This window comes from Coregonus clupeaformis, chromosome 12 (genome assembly GCF_020615455.1).
Source record: "Coregonus clupeaformis isolate EN_2021a chromosome 12, ASM2061545v1, whole genome shotgun sequence".
NCBI lineage: Eukaryota > Metazoa > Chordata > Actinopteri > Salmoniformes > Salmonidae > Coregonus > Coregonus clupeaformis.
Window position 1 is genome coordinate 49,323,163 of NC_059203.1, and position 19,566 is coordinate 49,342,728.

Here is a 19,566-nt window from a genome sequence, read left to right on the forward strand (position 1 = left end):
GGCAGGGTTAATACCTGCCTGGCGCCCGAACATCAATCTTTATCTTTTCCCCTCTCTAACAATACCGCTACTATATATATTGTTTACAGGAAACTCATTCAATAATTTTAGATGAAGTTGTGTGGAAAAAGGACTGGGGGAGCGAAATATACTTCTCCTATGGGCAAAGAATGTGCAAACTGTCCAAACAGATCCGGAAGGTAGGTGGATTATTTTAAATATGTTATTGGACCATAAACAGAGTTGTCTCATTAATATATACAGTCCAAATAATAATTATACATGCTCTTTTTAACATATATATATAATAATTTATCAAGCCTACAAGCAATACAAGACTCTATTATTATGGTGGGAGATTATAATACGGTTTTAAATCCCTCAGTGGACTGTAAAGGAAATCATACTACATGATCTTAAGGAAATCACGGATATCATGGATATATTGGAATTAGTGGATATATGGAGGCTTACGTTTCCTGACCTAGTGAGATATACATGGCGGAGGCTCAATCAAGCTAGTCATCTTGACTACTTTCTTATGTCATTCTCGCTGGCTCCAAAAGTTTAAAAAAGTGTTGATAGGGGACAGAATGCAGTCGATACGCATCTTTAAAACAAAAGCAATTTAGGTCAAAACAGTTAATATTAACAAAGGAAATGGAGGGACTAACAGTGTATATAGATAGCAATAAAAAACTGTACCAGAGAGGCACCGAATAAGTTAGAGGAAAAACAAATAAAACTGGAGGAACTTATTAAAGAAAGATCAAGTGCTAAAATGCTACCGAAAAGAATTTACTGAAACTGTTTACATTACATTTACATTTTAGTCATTTTAGCAGACGCTCTTATCCAGAGCGACTTACAGTTAGTGAGTGCATACATTATTTTCTTTTTTTTTTTTTACAAATGAAGGAGTCACCCATGATTCACAGTTAACAAAAATATATGGAAATGTCTGCTCTATCCAAAATTGCAACAAACTAATTGCAGCAATTCCGCAAAAATGGAAGAGGCAAGTGGAAGGGGGCGAAGGTAAGGAACTTGTCTGTCAGCCCTGCATTAAAGAGCAAAACTGGTTAAAGAAAATTATGATGAATAAAAAAGTATACAAGTTTCATTTAAGGACCCCAAAATGTACCGCTGTGCCATACAGGTTGCAAAATAGTTGGGAAGAGCTTTTCGATTCCATGGCACATGGTTTATAAACTGATACAATAAAAACGACGTCGGATTCAAAACTTAAAGCTTTTCAATTTAAATTATTATACAAAATTATTGCAACCAATAGAATGTTTATATATTGGGGATACAACCATCCCAGCTCTGCAGATTTTTCTGCGAAGAGACAGAATCATTAGATCAATTGTTTTGGTATTGCCAACATGTAGCTTGTTTTTGGTCGCAGGTTCAGGAATGGTTGAAGAATTGCAACATTTACCTGGAGCTAACTCTGCAAATAGCACTGCTGGCTGATTTGAAAAGTCATAGTCAATCAATAATATAATAATACTCTTAGCAAAAATGTTTATCTATAATTTACAATCTTCAAAAACTATGAGAATAGAAAGGTTCAGATCTTTTGTGAAACATAATATAATAATATGCCATTTAGCAGACGCTTTTATCCAAAGCGACTTACAGTCATGTGTGCATACATTTTTACTTATGGGTGGTCCCGGGGATCGAACCCACTTATCTGGCGTTACAAGTGCCATGCTCTACCAATTGAGCTACATCACAGCACAGTTGCAAAATATATGGGAAATAGAAATCAAAACTGGAGGGGTTCAGAGATAGATGGGAGGGGTTGAGGGGAGCTGAAGGGTGGGACAAAAAAATTACAAAAAACAAGATAACTAATGTAAAATATACTGTGTCCGTAACATAGTATGTATAAGCTGGAAGTAGAAGCCTAAGTATTGTTGTTCATTAGTTTACTCCAATTAGGGGAGGGATGGTAGGGTAAGGGGCGGCAGGTAGCTTAGTGGGTAAAATGGTTGTGCCAGTAACTGCAAGGGTGCTGCTTCTAATCCCAGAGCTGACTAGGTGAAAAATCTGTCGATGTGCCCTTAAGCAAGGCACTTAACTCTAATTGCTCATGTAAGTCGCTCTGGATAAGAGCATCTGCTAAATGACTAAAATGTAATGTAAATGATAAACAAAAAATAAATAAAATATATATTTACCGAAAAATATATGTAGGATTGGAAAGGATGCAGATAATTACATGGATAGAAGCCACAATCTATCTGCAATATTAAAGCTGATCAACCCCCTACATTTCTTTTTTTCAATGGTTGAATCAACGTCTTTTCCACGTCATTTCAACCCAGATAGTCAATGTGACGACATTGAATCAACGTGGAAAACTAATTGGAATTGCAATGTATCATCAACGAATCAAAACTAGCATTGAACTGACTTCTGTGCAAAGTGGGTTCACTGTAATAGAAATAACCTCTACTTATCTTGTAATTTCCAAGTATGGACACTAGAGGGAGCTGTTGTTATAGAGTGGTGCTCTTGTGTCTACCATGCCTTCAGACACCTCTCTCTCCAACTCGCTTAAAGACACAATGTCATCCAGTCACCGTATCCAAACGCTTCATATTGTTATCATTGGCAACAATCTACATATCTCTGGCAACACAGCCTCTTATCACTATGCCAATAACTCCATTACTGTGTGATGATGAGACAGTTACATACTACATGCTGTTGTTACACTTGTACCTTTTTGTATGTGAGCCAAAGTGCCCAAGGCTGGACACGCTCTTCTGCCTTTTGATTTAGCAGTGGTGTTACCCTGGTTCTTTCAGTTCTCTCAGTTCTACGGTCTGCTTGGCTGGATGCATATGACAGTAATAGAGTGCCAGGACTGTGTAGACTGATATCTGATCAGCTTGGATTCAAGCCATAAAATACCCACTCTGAAATATCATGTCATGTGATAAACAAGTTAAAGAGCGACTACTGTGTACTGCATGTACACATACTGTATATTAATAATTAATCCATATGCCATTTAGCAGACGCTTTTATCCAAAGCGACTTACAGTCATGCGTGCATACATTTTTGTGTATAGGTGGTCCCGGGGATCGAACCCACTACCTTGGCGTTACAAGCACCGTGCTCTACCAGCTGAGCTACAGAGGATGTATATTATACAAATACATGACAAAATCCTGTTAAGGAAATATTCCACTGGCCTTGCCACAACTAGCACTTTTCCTCTTTCACATTAATAAGTATAGAAGGTTTCGGTCGATGTCATTTTTACTTCAGGTTAGAGAGGGTTTATTCAAGTTTTGGTTTATTCAACAAAACAACAAAACAAAAGCATAAATCAAAATATTTATTGTAACAAACATTCTGAGGTTTTACGTCTTTAATCTCCAATCAGGAACAATGGATTTGTTTTATATAATGGAGACCTATTCAGAATTACAATGTCACACAGACAGTTGACATCTGAGTTGGTTGTGGACATGGATATGAACTCTGTACCAGAGAGTACTAAGGAAGAAAAATAAAGGCAAAAAAATGTTTAATCTTCATAAATATAGGATAGGAAAGGAAAGGGTAGGGTAGGATACAACGGTTGTAGGTATTAACCATTTCATTGTTTGTTCTCTCCAGTCATATGTACATGTTTTTTCCAGCATCCAGAACCGTCCTGTAGAAAAACAAGTGGTATATATCACTTTAAAACTCACCGAAAGTTATCCAATGTCTCAATTCATATTTCGCATCAAAGGAGAGAAAGTACAGTTTTAGAGCTTATAAAAATGACCTCACCTTTTTTTAAAGGCCTCATTCCGCTTGCTTCTAATTTGGGACTGTAATAACAGAGAACAGGTGTCAATTCACATGCCATATTTAGCCAACTGTGGTGGTTAGAACTGCAGTAGCAGGCCTACAAAAGGTATATTCCAAGAGTTTAACATAAAACGTTTTTAAAAACTACAGCCAGTATAAATATTCATATTACACAAATCGTTTTTTGCAAGTGAAGAGAGCTGATAGTGTCCCCCGTGGAGATTCAACACCTTGGTGGGTGAAAAGCTGCTTGCAATACAGTGGCTCCTGGTAGTAAAATTGCTGTGTCTCGCTGATCCCTAATGGGCCCGCTATGCCGAGTCAAGGAAATGTGATGTAGTCCCCTAACTGAGTGCAACTCCACTGTATGTGGAGCCGTTACAGGACTAATTTATGAGCAGCAGCTAGGACTAGCATTCAGACCCTTGCAATGGCAGAGGCCACCTTCCACCTCCCACTTTAGGGCTCTCCATGTAAGGCCAGCCTTGGAGAATATGTACGTCATACCAGGACTCAAATAGACTTTGGTACATATTAAAATAAACGTTGGTGCTAAGTTTTCAGTGACAATATGGGTACATATAACTTTCTCTCCAATAAGACCAAAGTCAAAGCAAATTAAATGCCAAGATTGATTTTAGATTTTAGATTTTTAGTAAAGACATTCATCAAGTATAGTTTGTAACAAAGTGGCCTTTATTTATTGATTCACAGTGAACTTCTGAATTCAGGCCAATCTTGTAAATTGAAGCCCATTTTCCACATGAAACCTTATAAATGCCAATAAGAGTGACTGACCTATATGCATGTTCATTTACTCTTCCTCCTCCTTGTCTTTGTCAGCGTCTGCATACACAGGCTCTGTTGAGGTAAATATAATTAATTTAGTGATCATGAACCAATGCCAATATTTCCACACAGCCTGATTCAAATACAACAAATATCGAGAGCATCTACATTTGCATGGATAATGCATAAGATAAAACACCACTGAAACATAAACGTAAAAGCAGAAATACATTTGATTACAAAAGCAGTGTCTATATTTATAGATGAACTTGCTTCATACTTTGTGAGGCTTCTTCCTCGGGTAAACCCATGTATGAGAAAGGACTTTCCCACTGGGCACAGACGTCAATTCAACTTCGATTCCACGTTGATTCAACGTAATTTAATTGAAATGGCATGGATACAATGTTGATTCAACCAGTGTGTGCCCAGTGGGTTCTAAATTAAGTTATTTTTTTACATTTTAGTCATTTAGCAGAAGCTCTTATCCAGAGCAACTTACAGTTAGAATATTCCTCTTAAGATAGTTACTGTAGTTGAAACTAGGAGAAGTTGGTACTAGCAGGAAAAGACAAGTGCAATTTTTATTTTATTTTTTCCACTACTACTTACTTTTGACCTCCAGCTTGCAGCCAGTGTCGACCTTCCCCAATGTATTCTCGGCTCTGCAGACATACTCGCCACCGTCGTATGGGCCAGGCTTACGGATCTCCAGGGTGCAGATGCCCCCTGTGCTGATCATCCTGTACTTGGGGTTGTCCATGTTGTTGAGAATCATCTTGTTCTTCATCCACACAATCTTAGGCTGCAATGACATAATATGTGATTTATATGTTTCAGATCAATTGTTTACTTCAGCTTTCATGTACTTTGAGGATGTTTTACCATGCACCATACTAAAATCCTACAATGATCAGCTCATCGCAAAGGGGACATGCACTACATGGCCAAAAGTATGTGGACATCTGCTCGTCGAACATAACATTCCAAAATCATGGGCATTAATATGGAGTTGGTACCCACTTTGCTGCTATAACAGCCTCCACTCTTCTGGGAAGGCTTTTCACTAGATATTGGAACATTTCTGCAGGGACTTGCTTCTATTCAGCCACAAGATCATTAGTGAGGTCGGGCAATGATGTTGGGCGATTAGGCTTGGCTTGCAGTCGCGTTCCAATTCATCCCAAAGGTGTTCGATGGGGTTGAGGTGGGGGCTCTGTGCAGGTCAGTCAAGTTCTTCCACACCGATCTCGACAAACCATTTCTGTATGGACCTCGCTTTGTGCATGGGGGCATTGTCATGCTGAAACAGGAAAGGGCCTTCCCCAAACTGTTGCCACATTTGGAAGCACAGAATCATCTAGAATGTCATTGTATGCTGTAGCGTTAAGATTTCCCTTCACTGGAGCTAAGGGGCCTAGCCCGAACCATGAAAAACAGCCCCAGACCATTATTCCTTCTCCACCAAACTTTACAGTTGGCACTATGCATTGGGGCAGGTAGCGTTGTCCTGGCATCCGCCAAACCCAGATTTGTCCGTTGGACTGCCAGATGATGAAGCGTGATTCATCACTCCAGAGTCCAATGGCGGGGAGCTTTACACCACTCCAGCCGACGCTTGGCATTGCTCATGGAGATCTTAGGCTTGTGTGCTGCTGCTCGGCCATGGAAACCTATTTCATGAAGCTCCCGACGAACAGTTATTGTACTGACGTATCTTCCAGAGGCAGTTTGGAACTCGGTAGTGAGTGTTGCAACCGAGGAAAGACCATTTTTACGTGCTACTCTCTTCAGCACTCGGCAGTCCCGTTCTGTGAGCTTGTGTGGCCTACCACTTTGCGGCTGAGCCGTTGTTGCTCCTAAAAGTTTCCACTTCACAATAACAACACTTACAGTAGACCGGGGCAGCTCTAGCAGGGCAGACATTTGACAAACTGACTTGTTGGAAAGGTGACATCCTATGACAGTGCCACGTTGAAGATCACTGAGCTCTTCAGTACGCGCCATTCTACTGCCAATGTTTGTCTATGGAGATTGCATGGCTGTGTGCTCGATTTTATACAGCTGTCTGCAACAGGTGTGGCCGAAATGGCTAAATCCACTAATTTGAAAGGGTGTCCACTTACTTTTGGTCTTGTAGTGTACCTCTATGAACAAGCAATTAAATGCCCCAATAAAGGAAGGAACATCACGTAGGCTTGGCTATGATGGTTTCTAGGGGTAAATGAAGCTCTTTCTTTTGATGGGTACAGATATTCAAAACACATGATGGGGAAAACTGCAGAAAAGAGGGATGCGGAAAAAAAAAGTGATCATTTATTTCATTTCTCACTGAAAACAAATGTTTTTCATCCATTTACAATTTATTTGTTCTCGCATTTCAAAATGAGTTCCTTGCAATATTTTATTTTGCTATCAATACTTTTGAGTTCATGTTTTGCTTTAAAGCGCCAATCCTTAATTGAAACATTAACAACTGTGTTCTGTCCACTGTTCTGGGAATGTCCAGCAAAATCGTTCCATTGTCCCGCATTTGGGATTTTTAGATATGGTCACCCTAATTTTGGTTGAAACATTGCTATTGCAACATGATAAAACCATCTTTTCACATGTGAGGAGAATAACATTATTTCAACCCCACATGTGAAGCTGCAATTCCACAAGTGAAAGTGCGATTTTCATGTGAAACGGAAAGGGATTTTCACAAGGAATGTTTTCACATGTGAAAATGCAATTCTACATTTCAAAGTGAGATTTTCCCATGTGAAAATGTATATCCGATTTTCATGTGAAAGTTTTTAACATGTGAAAGCGCAAATTTCACATGTGAAACTGCAATTCATATGAGGTGAAAACATGTTTTCTCCTCACATGTGAAAAGGCGGTGTTAACATGTGAACTCTAAATGTAATACATTTAAATTTAAGCTCAACATGTGAAACTGCACATTTTATGTGTTCATTTGTAAGGGTCAGTGTAAAGACCCCCCATGATCCCCCCAGGGTAGGAATGTTGTACATCTGACCCCTCCACCCCTTCCTCTCTGCCACCCACCCACTCCGGCCCAGTCGGCCAGGAGTCCAAGGTTCTGCTCAGAGGGAGACTATCATAACCTAACCCTATATGGAGTTGCATGTTCAACTCCCCTATGCCAAATGCTGCTCTGCTGTGGCGACTGGCAACCCAGGGGACAGGCTGAGCTGGAGGCTCAGACATCAATCAATCAATCAATTGTATTTTATAAAGCTGTTCTTACATAGCAGTTGTCACAAAGTGCTTATACAGATACCCATCCTAAAACATGCAGGAGGCTAACAAGGAGACTAAAGATTCCTCATTCCATAGATGTAATGTTATGTAATATTTGTAATAGTATATAACTGCCTTAATGTTGCTGGACCCCAGGAAGAGTAGCTGCTGCCTTGGCAGCAGCTAATGGATATCCTTAATAAATACAGTTCTGCTAGCCTAGCCTACAGGTTGTCCATTTCATTAACAACCTACAGTATTAGAGAGTTTGTAAGAGGGAAGGTTTACCTTGGGGCATCCCCTCACAGAGCACAGCAGCTTGGTGCTGTAGCCAACAGTGGTGGACCTGTCGTTCAGAACAGTGGTGAACTTGGGAGCCTCTGTGAAGTCACGCTCCACGAACGGGGTAGGTTTGTAGTCAATAACTGAAAAAGAATGAGACAAGCATGGATTAGGTCCTAAATGGGGGCAACTACAAGAAGACTTTACTGTTCCACTCGTTCTAATATTCTCTAACGTTCTAACGTGTAGGGGGACACCTTAAAAATAAAAACATGTCAAATTTGCTTTTTTCACATGTGAAATCGCTGTTTTCACATGTTGAGCATAAATTTCACATGAAACCGTATTTTCACATTATTACATTTAGAGTTCACAAGTTAACACCACCTTTCACATGTGAGAAGAAAAACATGTTTTCACCTCACGTGAATTGCAGTTGCATATTTGAAATTTGCTGTTTCACATTGTAAAAATGTCATGTGAAAGTCGGATATGCAGTTTCACGAGAAACTGTGAAAATCTCACATTCAAATGTAGAATTGCAAGTTCACACGTGAAAATCTAATCAGCTGTTTCACATGTAATAACTCCATGTGAAAATCTCACTTTCACATGTGGAGTTGCAAGTTCACATGTGAAAACGATTCACATTTCTAAATCTAATTTGCAGTTTCACATGTAAAAAACATTTACGTGAAAATCTAACTGTCACACGTGGAGTGAAATAGGCCTAGTGTTATTCTCCTCACATGTGAAAAGGTGGGGTTAACATGTTGCAGTAGCAATGTCTCCACATATGGAATTGCGAATTATTTAATGCCATTCTGTGAATAATAATTAAAGTGTGTTAAACAGTATAATTTCTTATTTCAATTCGGAGCTTCTCTTCTTCATACGTTGATCAGTGACCATTCGAAAAAGCCCAGTGAAAAGAACAGAGATTATTTATCCTTTTTAAGATTTTAAAATTAGCACTGTCTGAGTTAACCAGTTAACCAAAGTAATTTTAACTGAAGTATTTTTGTGCTCAATTTCTGTAATTGCGTTGTCTGAAAGCGTTCAAAATGCACTGAAAACATCCAAAATACATAATCCATTTAGCTAAAAACAACAATACGATGTCAAAAAAAGTTGACTTTGAGGTTAAAGAAAGTTTGTTGATCGATTTACCTGATTTTGCTAACCGTTACTTTGGACAAAATCAAAACGGCAATGTTTTTGTAATGCTTTTTGAAAAACAAATCTTAAATTACAGCTCAATTTGAGCAAACTATGAATTTGCGATTAATCTTGATTAATCACAGCAAATCCTACGATAACGCAATTACATTTTTGTTATCGTTTGATACCCATAGTTGACAATAAAATTTGAAAATGCACATGTGAAAGTGTAACGGACATGAGTCAGTCATGTTTGCTCATGGTCACATGATGAGGTAGCGCCACCTGTGACTTCTAAATAGTGTTGGCTCTCATGGTTGAATGGTCAAGACGTTGGTATCTCCTGTTGGAGACCTGGGTTCTAATCCTGCCAGTTACAAAAGCACACATGTGAAACTTATAATATGTTTGGAAACAGGGAAACGTGTTGGAGTCATGAAACTTCACACGTGTCTGTTTTTCCCACATGACATTTTTTGCATGTGATTTGTTCACGTGACTGACTCATGAAAATGTCATGTAAAAAAAATAATATATATATATATATATATATATATATATATATATACACCACCGGTCAAAAGTTTTAGAACAGCTACTCATTCAAGGGTTTTTCTTTATTTTTACTATTTTCTACATTGTAGAATAATAGTGAAGACATCAGCACTATGAAGTAACATATTATAGTCCCACTAAGCCCAAACCAAATGGGAAGGCATATCGCTGCAGAATGCTGTGGTGGTCATGTTGGTTAAGTGTGAATTCTAAATAAATCACAGACAGTGTCACTAGCAAAGCACCCCTATAACACCTCCTCCTGCATGCTTTACGGTGGGAAATGCACATGCGGAGATCATCCGTTCACCCACATCGTGTCTCACAAAGACATGGTGGTTGGAACAAAACATCTCCAATTTGGATTCCAGACCAAAGGACACATTTCCACCAGTCTAATGTCCATTGCTGGTGTTTCTTGGCCCAAGCAAGTCTCTTCTTATTATTGGTGTCCTTTAGTAGTGGTTTCTTTGCAGCAATTTCACTATGAAGGCCTGATTTCAAACAGTACCCTCTGAACAGTTGATGTTGAGATGCGTCTGTTACTTGAACTCTGTGAAGCATTTATTTGGGCTGCAATTTCTGAGGCTCGTAACTCTAATGAACTTATCCTCTGCAGCAGAGGTAACTCTGGGTCTTCCATTCCTGTGGGGGTCCTCATGAGAGCCAGTTTCATCATAGCGCTTCATGGTTTTTTGCGACTGCACTTGAAAACGTTCAAAGTTCTTGAAATGTTCCGTATTGACCTACCTTCATGTCTTGAAGTAATGATGGACTGTTGTTTCTCTTTGCTTATTTGAGCTGTTCTTGCCATAATATGGACTTGGTCTTTTACCAAATAGGGCTATCTTCTGTACACCCCCCCTACCTTGTCACAGCACAACTGATTGGCTCAAACGCATTAAAATTAACTTTAAAGAAGGCACACCTGTTAATTGAAATGCATTCCAGGTGACTACCTCATGAAGCTGGTTGAGAGAATGCCAAGAGTGTGCAAAGCTGTCATCAAGGCAAAGGGTGGCTACTTTGAAGAATCTCAACTCTCAAATATATTTTGATTTGTTTAACCCTTTTTTGGTTACTACATGATTCCATATGTGTTATTTCATAGTTTTGATGTCTTTGCTATTATTCTACAATGTAGAAAATAGTAAAAATAAAGAAAAACCCTTGAATGAGTAGGTGTTCTAAAAGTTTTGACGGTAGTGTGTGTATATAAATTTATATAAAATATAAAATATATATATATATACATATATATATATATATATATATATATATGTATGTATGTATATTTTTATTAACATGTATTTTTTCAAATCTGTTCTTTTCATGTGATTATCTCATGTAAATTTTTTTTAAGGGACTTTTTTTGAAAGGGGTGGTGTGGAGTGTGTCTCACCCTCCTTCACAATGGTGGCTTCTCCCTTGGTCACAGCACATTCCTCACTGAGTCCACACTTATTCTCTGCAAAGATCCTGAAGGTGTAGGTGTTGCCCATGATGAGGTCTGAGATGGTAGCGTTTAATCTTGCGTAGTGCTCCAAAATGTTGAACCAGTCCTGGGCAAGAGACCATATGAGTATTAATAATATTTCAATGTCTTGTTATTATACGTACTGTACTTTCTTTTGATGTCAATTTTTTGAGTAAAATATACTGAGATGTACTTTAAATAACGTTTTTGGGGATTGTATTAGAGTACAGGGAACATTTTTGCTGCTAAATCAATGGGAATTGTGTAAACGATACAGAAGTTGTGAATGACTCAGTATGTCATTCACTTTGACATTGTATGGTAAGGAAGGGGTTTCTCACCCCGGTCTTCTTGTCAGCCTTCTGGACAGTGTAGCCTGTGATCTCTGTGTTTCCGTTATCTTTGGGTACGGTCCACTCCAGAGCAACGTTGAATCCCCAGACATCCACAATCTTAATGCTGGCTGGTGGCCCAGGCAACTCTGTGGGAGAGCAGGCACAGCGATACATGGTTCAGTATGGGTTGCATCATTGGTATCAGTAAACTCACAACAACTCAATCACTCTCCAGATCAGTTAAGACCTGACCAGAAACAACTCCTGGCCCTAGTTATGACCAAAATATACCTAGTTTATCTGACAGGCTAATGCTATGTCATCATCTGTTTAGAAATAAAAACAAGGTTGGATAGTCAAATAGAGTTTGATTTACCAATAATCTGGATGATGATAGCAGCTTTGTCCTCAAAGTCGTCCACCTTCACGCACATCTCATATGAGCCAGAGTCTGCTCTCTCTGCTTGACGGATGAACAGGATGCTGTCTCTGTCAGATGTACGGACATTGGCCCTCTTTGGGTCAAGGGGCTCTCCATCCTTTAACCAGCTAATGACTGGCTTAGGTTTACCCTAGGAAAGTAAAGAACACAATGCTGGGCTCAATCAATGGTCTAACTTCCATCTGTATGGACACATGTTATAACATCACGTGATTTCATATCATTAGTGCCAGGAGTCTTTCCTGACCATGTGAATAACTCTAGCCCCTAGTTGTAGCCTATAGCTAGGGTCCAATTGTTTTGGTCCTGCTCAGGTCATGTGGTTTAGACAAACTCCCAGGCCTACCCATCATCTCATAATACAAACTCACAGAGAAGGGGATGACAAGGTTGATCTTCTCACCGACTTTCTTGACATACCTCTGCCTCAGGAAACGAGGCAGGCGGACTTTGGGGCGAGCTACAGACAGAAAAAAATGGTTTACGAATAATAATAATAATCAACCTGTTCAAATAAGTAAAATGACTCTGAAACTGTGACACACACTATGGATAGGACACTTCAGAGATACTTCAGAGCAAGCAATTGAATTTGTATCAGAAAGAATAAAAAAACGAATTCCTCAAAACCCACTCTGTACCTTCAGCTTTGAGACAGATTATCCTGTACTCCAGCCATCCAGACCAGATCTAGTTTGGTGGGAACCAAACACCTGCTGAGTCTAGCAGAGTAACACTCATCAGAGCTCTAAATAGTTCCCATTTGAACTCATGCCATGTCGCAACACATGATGTAGATCTACAGTTACCCCAGCCCACAATGTTAAACAGGCTGCAGTAAGAATCACACTCAACTGTACTGTAGATTCTCCAAGACCATAGGATCCCCCACAAACACACCATTCACAGCCAATGGCTTATAGTGTTAAAACATGGATAGAATGGTTGATATTTGTAACTAACTAATAACCAAGTTCAGGAACTATAATTGCAAACCCGCTCCTATACAAACCTATGCACTAGTGCCAGCATTCTCGGCAGGAATATGTGCTGCTATCAGAAAATGTATTTTAAAAAACAACCAACCAACTGGGGAATGGGCATGGTAGAGTTAGGTGTGTTTCTCTGTGGAGTGTCCCGACTTGACGCACCTTATGCGGGGATCAGGTCAAAAGAGAACTGCCTTGTCCCCGTCAGTGTCTGTGGCATGTTTCAAAATAAACACAGGGTCCCTGGTCGTCTCAAAGGGCTTAGATGGCATACGAGATGTTAGATCCCTCCCATGTCCCCACCCTCTTTGTGTAGAGGGGACACTTTGGAATGTCCCCCATCCTCACCCCCACCCCACTCGACAGATTGCACTTGTTTCCATCACTCTTACATGGGTTGGCTTGACACCTCTCCAGCACGCATTCTGACTGGGGAGTCAACTTAATGCCAAACCTTCCGTGTTAATAGCAGACACATCCCAACAATTTTCCAAAGGATTTGTGGGAAAGTTAGTGGTCGTTCCATTGTGTGGTAAACCAGACGCTTTTTTTGGTGGACCAAAGGCTAAGTTTGACAGTGGGACTGTGGGACATGGACTGTGACACTCCTATTGGGGGACGGCCAGTCCCTATATAAGTCCTTGGGTTTCAGGTTTCATTCCCCTCCATTAAAACTCTCCATCACACATTTGCTGATCTCTCTCTTTAGGTCCCTGCTTACATAAATACTGTTTTAATCAACTTTCATAAAAAAACAGGTCTACCAATTACTTCAGCTTTCTGTTTTGATATAACTATTTTACTGTATATTCAGAAAATAGGACTAGATAAAACTCAAAATCCAGGGCCTATCACTATGTACACTACATTCACTTGATTCCAGGATGATTGCTGTATCATTGAGGAAGTCAAAAAGTAGACAAAGTAAGAAGACACAGGTGAAAACATGCACCCAAAAAGTGTTGTAGGCAGTACATTTATCCCTTTACAACTGGGGAGCTTACTCCATGCTTGGACCGAGGATCTCTACCCCCCTCTTGGTGTCAACAATCTGAGAAGGCCACAGTTGCATTATTCTAACGGGCCAGGGATGTGACAACAGTAGTTGGATATCTGAGATGGAAATCATGCTGAGCCATTTCTCCCTAGCTGTTTCAACGTCTGCTCTTTTGAAAAGCTCTTTCAACAATAAAGACGGACACCGCCCACCACAAACAGTTTGGACTTGCTGTTATGGCCACCTGATCATACAATACTGTCTACTTGAAGTCCATGGAAGAAAACCCACATCTGCTGGTTGGAAGAAATGGACCATGGCATGCTTCTGAAGTACAGTAGCTAAGTGCTGTGTGTGAGTGAAGACTCAGCCTATTGTCCAGGCTTTGCTTACCCCCAACCTCCTTGACCAGAACGGGATCGGTGATGGTAGCAGGGGGGCTGCGGCCACCAGGGTTTACAGCAACCACCCGGATCAGTAGACGGTCGCCGGTAGTCTGGTTCTTGATGACATAACGGCAGGATATGGTCAGAACCTCGTTGGCTGCTTTCCAGTCTTCAGCTGTGACAGGAAAGTTAACAAGCTTAGTACAATATAGAACTGCGGCAAGAGAGTGAACACAGTGAGGACAATAAGTATCAGTATCAGATATGGAGAATATTCAGTCCTTCACTGGAGTGAAAATGTAAACTAGAGGACACATATTTTAGTGGTGACTGAGAATCAGGGGAAGTACTTGGATGAAAGTATTGTCATGACTTATCTTCCTATCTGGACCCAAAAAACATGTTTTTAAATGGATGAATTAAGGAGATTCATGAATAAGAAGATAGTATGTTCAAATTTTCCAGGTGAATTATTACATTTGCAAGGTGAAACGTGTAGTTGCATTACTTGAGGTATATTTTCTTCTCTGACATTTGACTTGAGTCTGTTACTGATCATTAGCATAAGGTTGTGATCTAAAAGCAGGCACCAGCTAGTCCATGGCACCGCCAGTAATGCCTCTGTCCTTATAGGGAGATGTTAGGTACGGTATAAATCATCGACTGACATGCAGCGGACAGGTGCAACTAATAGGTCTGACCAGCCCAAAAAATATAATTTACAATGGAATGCAGCCTCATCGTATGGTGTTAGATAAAACAAATCAATAAACATTTTCACAAGGTTGTGGTTAATTCTCTATTTTACCTTACAAGCATATCAGAGATGTACAAAATCCAATGGGACAACATAACAACATTAAAATAACTTAGTAGTCAAATGGTAGCCTGGTCTCAGATTGGTCACGCCCATGACCATAGGAGTTGGCAAGACTGCACAAACAGATCTGGGACCAGGCTAGTTAAGGGCTGAAGTTGGCTTGAATGACTTACTTCCCTCCTTGGTGATTTCCACGGTGTATCCATCCAGGCCAGAGTTGTCTGGAATGGTCTTTGGAGGACTCCAGGTGATGGTGACTGAAGTGTCGCTCTTATCCTCCACTGTCACTTCCAGGGGCTCACTGGTGGGCTCTACAGTTGGGAAACACAAACACAATTCAGACAACGCATTGTACAACTCGGACGTGAGAGGACACATTAGCCCTATTGGGTTACACAGTATCAATCAAAAAACTAAGTTATACGGCTCTAAATATTTTGGAAATGCTAACACAATTCAGACAAAGTACAACTCGAGATGCAAGAGGAAATAATTAGCCTTATTGTGTTATCATATCAATGGAAACATGGTAATAGGGCTCTACATAGTTTAGAAATGCAAACTAATGCAGACAATGTACAACTTGAAACTTGAGGACATGATATTGGGTTATCATATAAATTATAAAAATGGTAATAGGAGAATGTGTGAAAAGCTTCGTAATGGTTTGACCAATCTTTCCTCAGACCGTTGAGTTGGTTTACCTTTTGGGGGTGGGGGTGGAGGGAGGGTAGGTGCTTTGGGGGGTTCCTCTATGGAGGCCGCATCGGCAGCAGCAGCTGATGTTAAATGTGCATTTATATAAAGGTTAGAGGCAGCAGGTATGAGAGCAGTGTTCTAGAATCACTTCCATCCAATCCATTCCAATCCCATCTCTTACGGAACTCCTCTTTGTTTATCCAGCAGAGAGATGAAAACAGTCTACACCTATTCAATCTGCTAATGTACACTAGGCTTTAACTAGGGCCCGGAGTGTTCCCAGGTCAGGTCACATGGTCAGGAAAAACTTTAGAATGCCTTATATGTATACCAAACTAACTATACCTTATCATGGTCCCATATTGGAGTGGATTGGAATTGGACATATTCAGATTTGAAGGTATAATTGAGGCAGCTGCAGCAGCATCAGCTAGTGTTAAATGTTAGAGATTCATCTAATGAATTAGTTCAAATGACATAAGAGCCTGGCCCCAGATCTGTCAACTCCTATGATAATGACCATAGGCGTTGGCAAGAAAGACAGCACAAACAGATCTGGGACCATGCTAATAAGGCCCTACCTACCATGATGGGCAAAATGCCCAAATATCATTTGAGATCGTTTAGCTCTATTGAGTTAGTGCTGTTAGCCAAAAGTGATTTGCCATAATTCTAAACAGGGATATCCATATTAAGTGGCATATGATGATGAAGTCCCTTGGCTCCCTGTGGATTGGTAGTGAGGCTATTACCATCAGGGTGTGCCGCACCCTCAGCAGCAGCATCAGCCGCGGGGGTGCCTTCCTCTGCAGCAGGGGCGGCAGCTGACATTCATTCAACGTTAGAGAGATGTAAGAGCAAAAGCTGATTTTAAACATTTCAAAATATGTTACAAAATGAAAAAATGTGGCAGAATGTTAAGCTTATGTGGATAGAAAGTACCGGGACGTGAGTAAAGAGATAAATAAGTTACAGTAAAAGAGGTTAAGTAGCCTAGTCAAGACAAACATCTGTTATTCTTGGCTTTACCCTCGGCAGGTGCCTCAGCGTCTGCGGCGGCTAGAACTGCAGCTTCCTTGCCTTCGGCAGCGAGCTCGGCGGGCGCAGTAGCGGCTGGCATTAGATGTTAGATATTAGTTTGATTACTAGCCTATCGGCAACTGATATAATGTAGTTAAAATGCGCTGTAAATTCTGACATCTGTCTATTGCAATACATGCATTACCATCTGGCTCTGTGGGCACCTCTACAGCAGCTGGAGTAGCAGCTTCCTCTGCAGCAGGCTTAGCAGCGGCTGGTATTACATTTGATTAGATATTACACTGAGCAAAAATATAGATGCAACATGCAACAATTACAACGAGTTACAGTTCGTATAAGGAAATCAATCAATTGAAATAAATTCATTAGGCCCTAATCTATGGATTTCACGACTGGGCTTTTTCATCAGCTGTCCGGGTGGCTGTTCTCAGACGATCCCGCAGGTGAAGATGCCAGATCTGGAGATCCTGGGCTGGCGTGGTTACAAGTGGTCTGCGGTTGTTAGGCTGGTTGGGCGTACTGCCATATTCTCTAAAACGACGTTGAAGGCGGTTTATGGTAGAGAAATTAACATTCAATTCTCTGGCAACAGCTCTGGTGGACATTCCTGCAGTCAGCAGGCCAATTGCATGCTCCCTCAAAACTTAAGACATCTGTGGCATTATTATGTTTTGTGACAAAACTGCAAATTTTGGAGTGGCCTTTTATTGTCACCAGCACAAGGTACGCCTGTGTAATGATCATGCTGTTTAATCAGCTTCTTGATATGCCACACCTGTCAGGTGGATGGATTATCTTGGCAAAGGAGAAATGCTCACTAACAGGGATGTAAACAAATGTGTGCACAACATTTGAGAGAAATACGTTTTTTGTGCATATGGAAAATTTGGGGGATCTTTTATTTCAGCTCAAGAAACATGGGACCAACAATTTACATGTTGCGTTTTATATAATTTTTGTTCAGTATAGTTTGATTACTAGCCTATAGGCAACAGATATGATGTAGTTAATCGAGCATTTGTGATACTTGACTAGGTAGTCAGGCTATCAAGTGCCTTACACCAGTGGTTCCCAAACTGTGGGGCCTTTCAAGAGCAAGTTTAAAGACTGACTGAGTTCCACCACCACAAAAAAAATTGGGCGCGCAAGGGGAGTGGCATGGGATATTCCCCAATGCTGGAAGGGGGGCCCCAAGTTAAAAAGTTTGGGAACCCCTGCCTTACACAATCACTTACACAACACGTTGCAGGCTTGTCGTCATGGAGCCCACAATGACTTCTGCAATGTCTTCCGGCCTATCTCAAAAGTATGGGCTTCAGAGCTTTACCATTATCTCTTATGAACCGATGGTTGACGAATGTTGCTTATTATTTACCAAATGATGTGGAAGAACAGACTTTCTCGAAATACATGTCATTGAGAAGGAATATTTTTTGCAGGGTTTGGCGGTGCGCAACGGGCATTAGTGACATTTTGGACTAAAAATGGTAAAGCAATTTATAGAAGGCTCTTGAAGAGATCCAGTGGCAAAGGGACCGACATAAGATCCATGACCTCCATTGAAGTATTGGGTAAAGTATAAATTCCCATTAACAAACAATGTCAACGTTTTGTTTTAGCACTCCTGTGAACTTATGAAAATGTCAGTTATGCCCCTTGCGCACCAACCAAACGTCACCATGGCTCATCCATTCAGAGAGGATATCAATGATATAATTGACAAAGTAGCCCACATGTGTTTCTGCAAAAAGCCCAACCGAAGCTCATTTCATGGAGCATTATTGCATTACCATCTGCAGGAGGGGGTGTGGGTGCTTTGGGCTCCTCAGGCGCGGGTTCTGCGGGAGCTGCCTCCACAGGGGCCTCTCCCTCGGCAGGGGCAGCTGCTTCGACTGGGGCAGCCTCTGCCGGTGGAGCTTCGACCTCGGCAGGGGGAGCAACTTCAGCAGGATCAGCCTCAGCGGGTGCAGGGGCATGTGCTTCCTCCTTCTTAGGAGCAGGCTCTTTCGGGGCTGCCTTCTTGATAGGGGCAGGCTTCGCAGGCATGGTGGCGGTTTCTGCTACTCCCAAAGTCAGTAAGTCCTCAAAGTCCTCAAAGAGTCATCACTTTAGAGGGAGTGGCAGGCTATATAGACGGTGGTCACAGACTCCACCCCCTAAGGAATTTTCTGTAACAGATACTTGACTGAATCTTGGACCTAATTATAGACCTAGTAGGGACATCCCAACACTTTCGTTACCCCATTGAAGTTAAAATGTAAAATGGTTAAGGTTAGGGTTTAGAGTATGGACATCCCAAGGATACCGAATAGCACTAACACTTGTAGGAATAGGGATCCCCTATACCAGGGTTGTCAAACATATGGACGATTAGGCCCGTAAGGTGAACTCAATATACTAAAATGACTCAAACCAAATCGAAACAATGTAGAACTGATAATGGACCTACATCCATGGTTTCTTGACTGTGTCCAGCTAGCTAATAATCACTGAAATTAAAGTTAGACAGTCAGGGAGC

At 40.8% G+C, this 19,566-nt stretch overlaps 1 protein-coding gene across 5 annotated transcripts; it reads right to left on the reverse strand.

Annotated features, from left to right (window-relative positions):
* Positions 1-3,349: 3,349 nt before the first annotated feature.
* LOC121578354 (myosin-binding protein H-like) lies at positions 3,350-19,155 on the reverse strand. Of its 5 annotated transcripts, XM_041892680.2 has the most exons (16): positions 18,839-19,155; positions 17,233-17,301; positions 17,037-17,120; positions 16,760-16,831; positions 16,013-16,087; positions 15,482-15,619; positions 14,496-14,663; positions 12,488-12,576; positions 12,051-12,246; positions 11,681-11,820; positions 11,265-11,424; positions 8,153-8,289; positions 5,228-5,420; positions 4,625-4,687; positions 3,806-3,846; positions 3,350-3,683 (listed from the first exon to the last, which is right to left on the reverse strand). In XM_041892680.2, the coding sequence occupies exons 1-14, from the start codon at positions 19,092-19,094 to the stop codon at positions 4,641-4,643; spliced, it is 1,824 nt and encodes a 607-aa protein (XP_041748614.2). In that variant the 5' UTR covers positions 19,095-19,155; the 3' UTR covers positions 3,350-3,683; positions 3,806-3,846; positions 4,625-4,640. The 5 variants fall into 5 exon arrangements, with proteins under 5 accessions (XP_041748614.2, XP_045079839.1, XP_045079840.1 ...); XM_045223904.1 differs by lacking the exon at positions 17,233-17,301; XM_045223905.1 differs by lacking the exons at positions 17,037-17,120; positions 17,233-17,301 and having other exon boundaries at positions 18,839-19,154.
* Between the last annotated feature and the right edge of the window lie 411 nt (positions 19,156-19,566).

Coding starts and splice junctions, on each gene's coding strand:
- LOC121578354 (XM_041892680.2), bottom strand. CDS start 19,094: ATGCCTGCGAAGCCTGCCCCTATCAAGAAGGCAGCCCCGAAAGAGCCT. Junction 5,421..8,152: donor CTGTGAGGGGATGCCCCAAG/GTAAACCTTCCC, acceptor ATGTCATTGCAG/CCTAAGATTGTGTGGATGAA. Junction 4,688..5,227: donor CTGCAAGCTGGAGGTCAAAA/GTAAGTAGTAGT, acceptor TTACCTCAACAG/AGCCTGTGTATGCAGACGCT.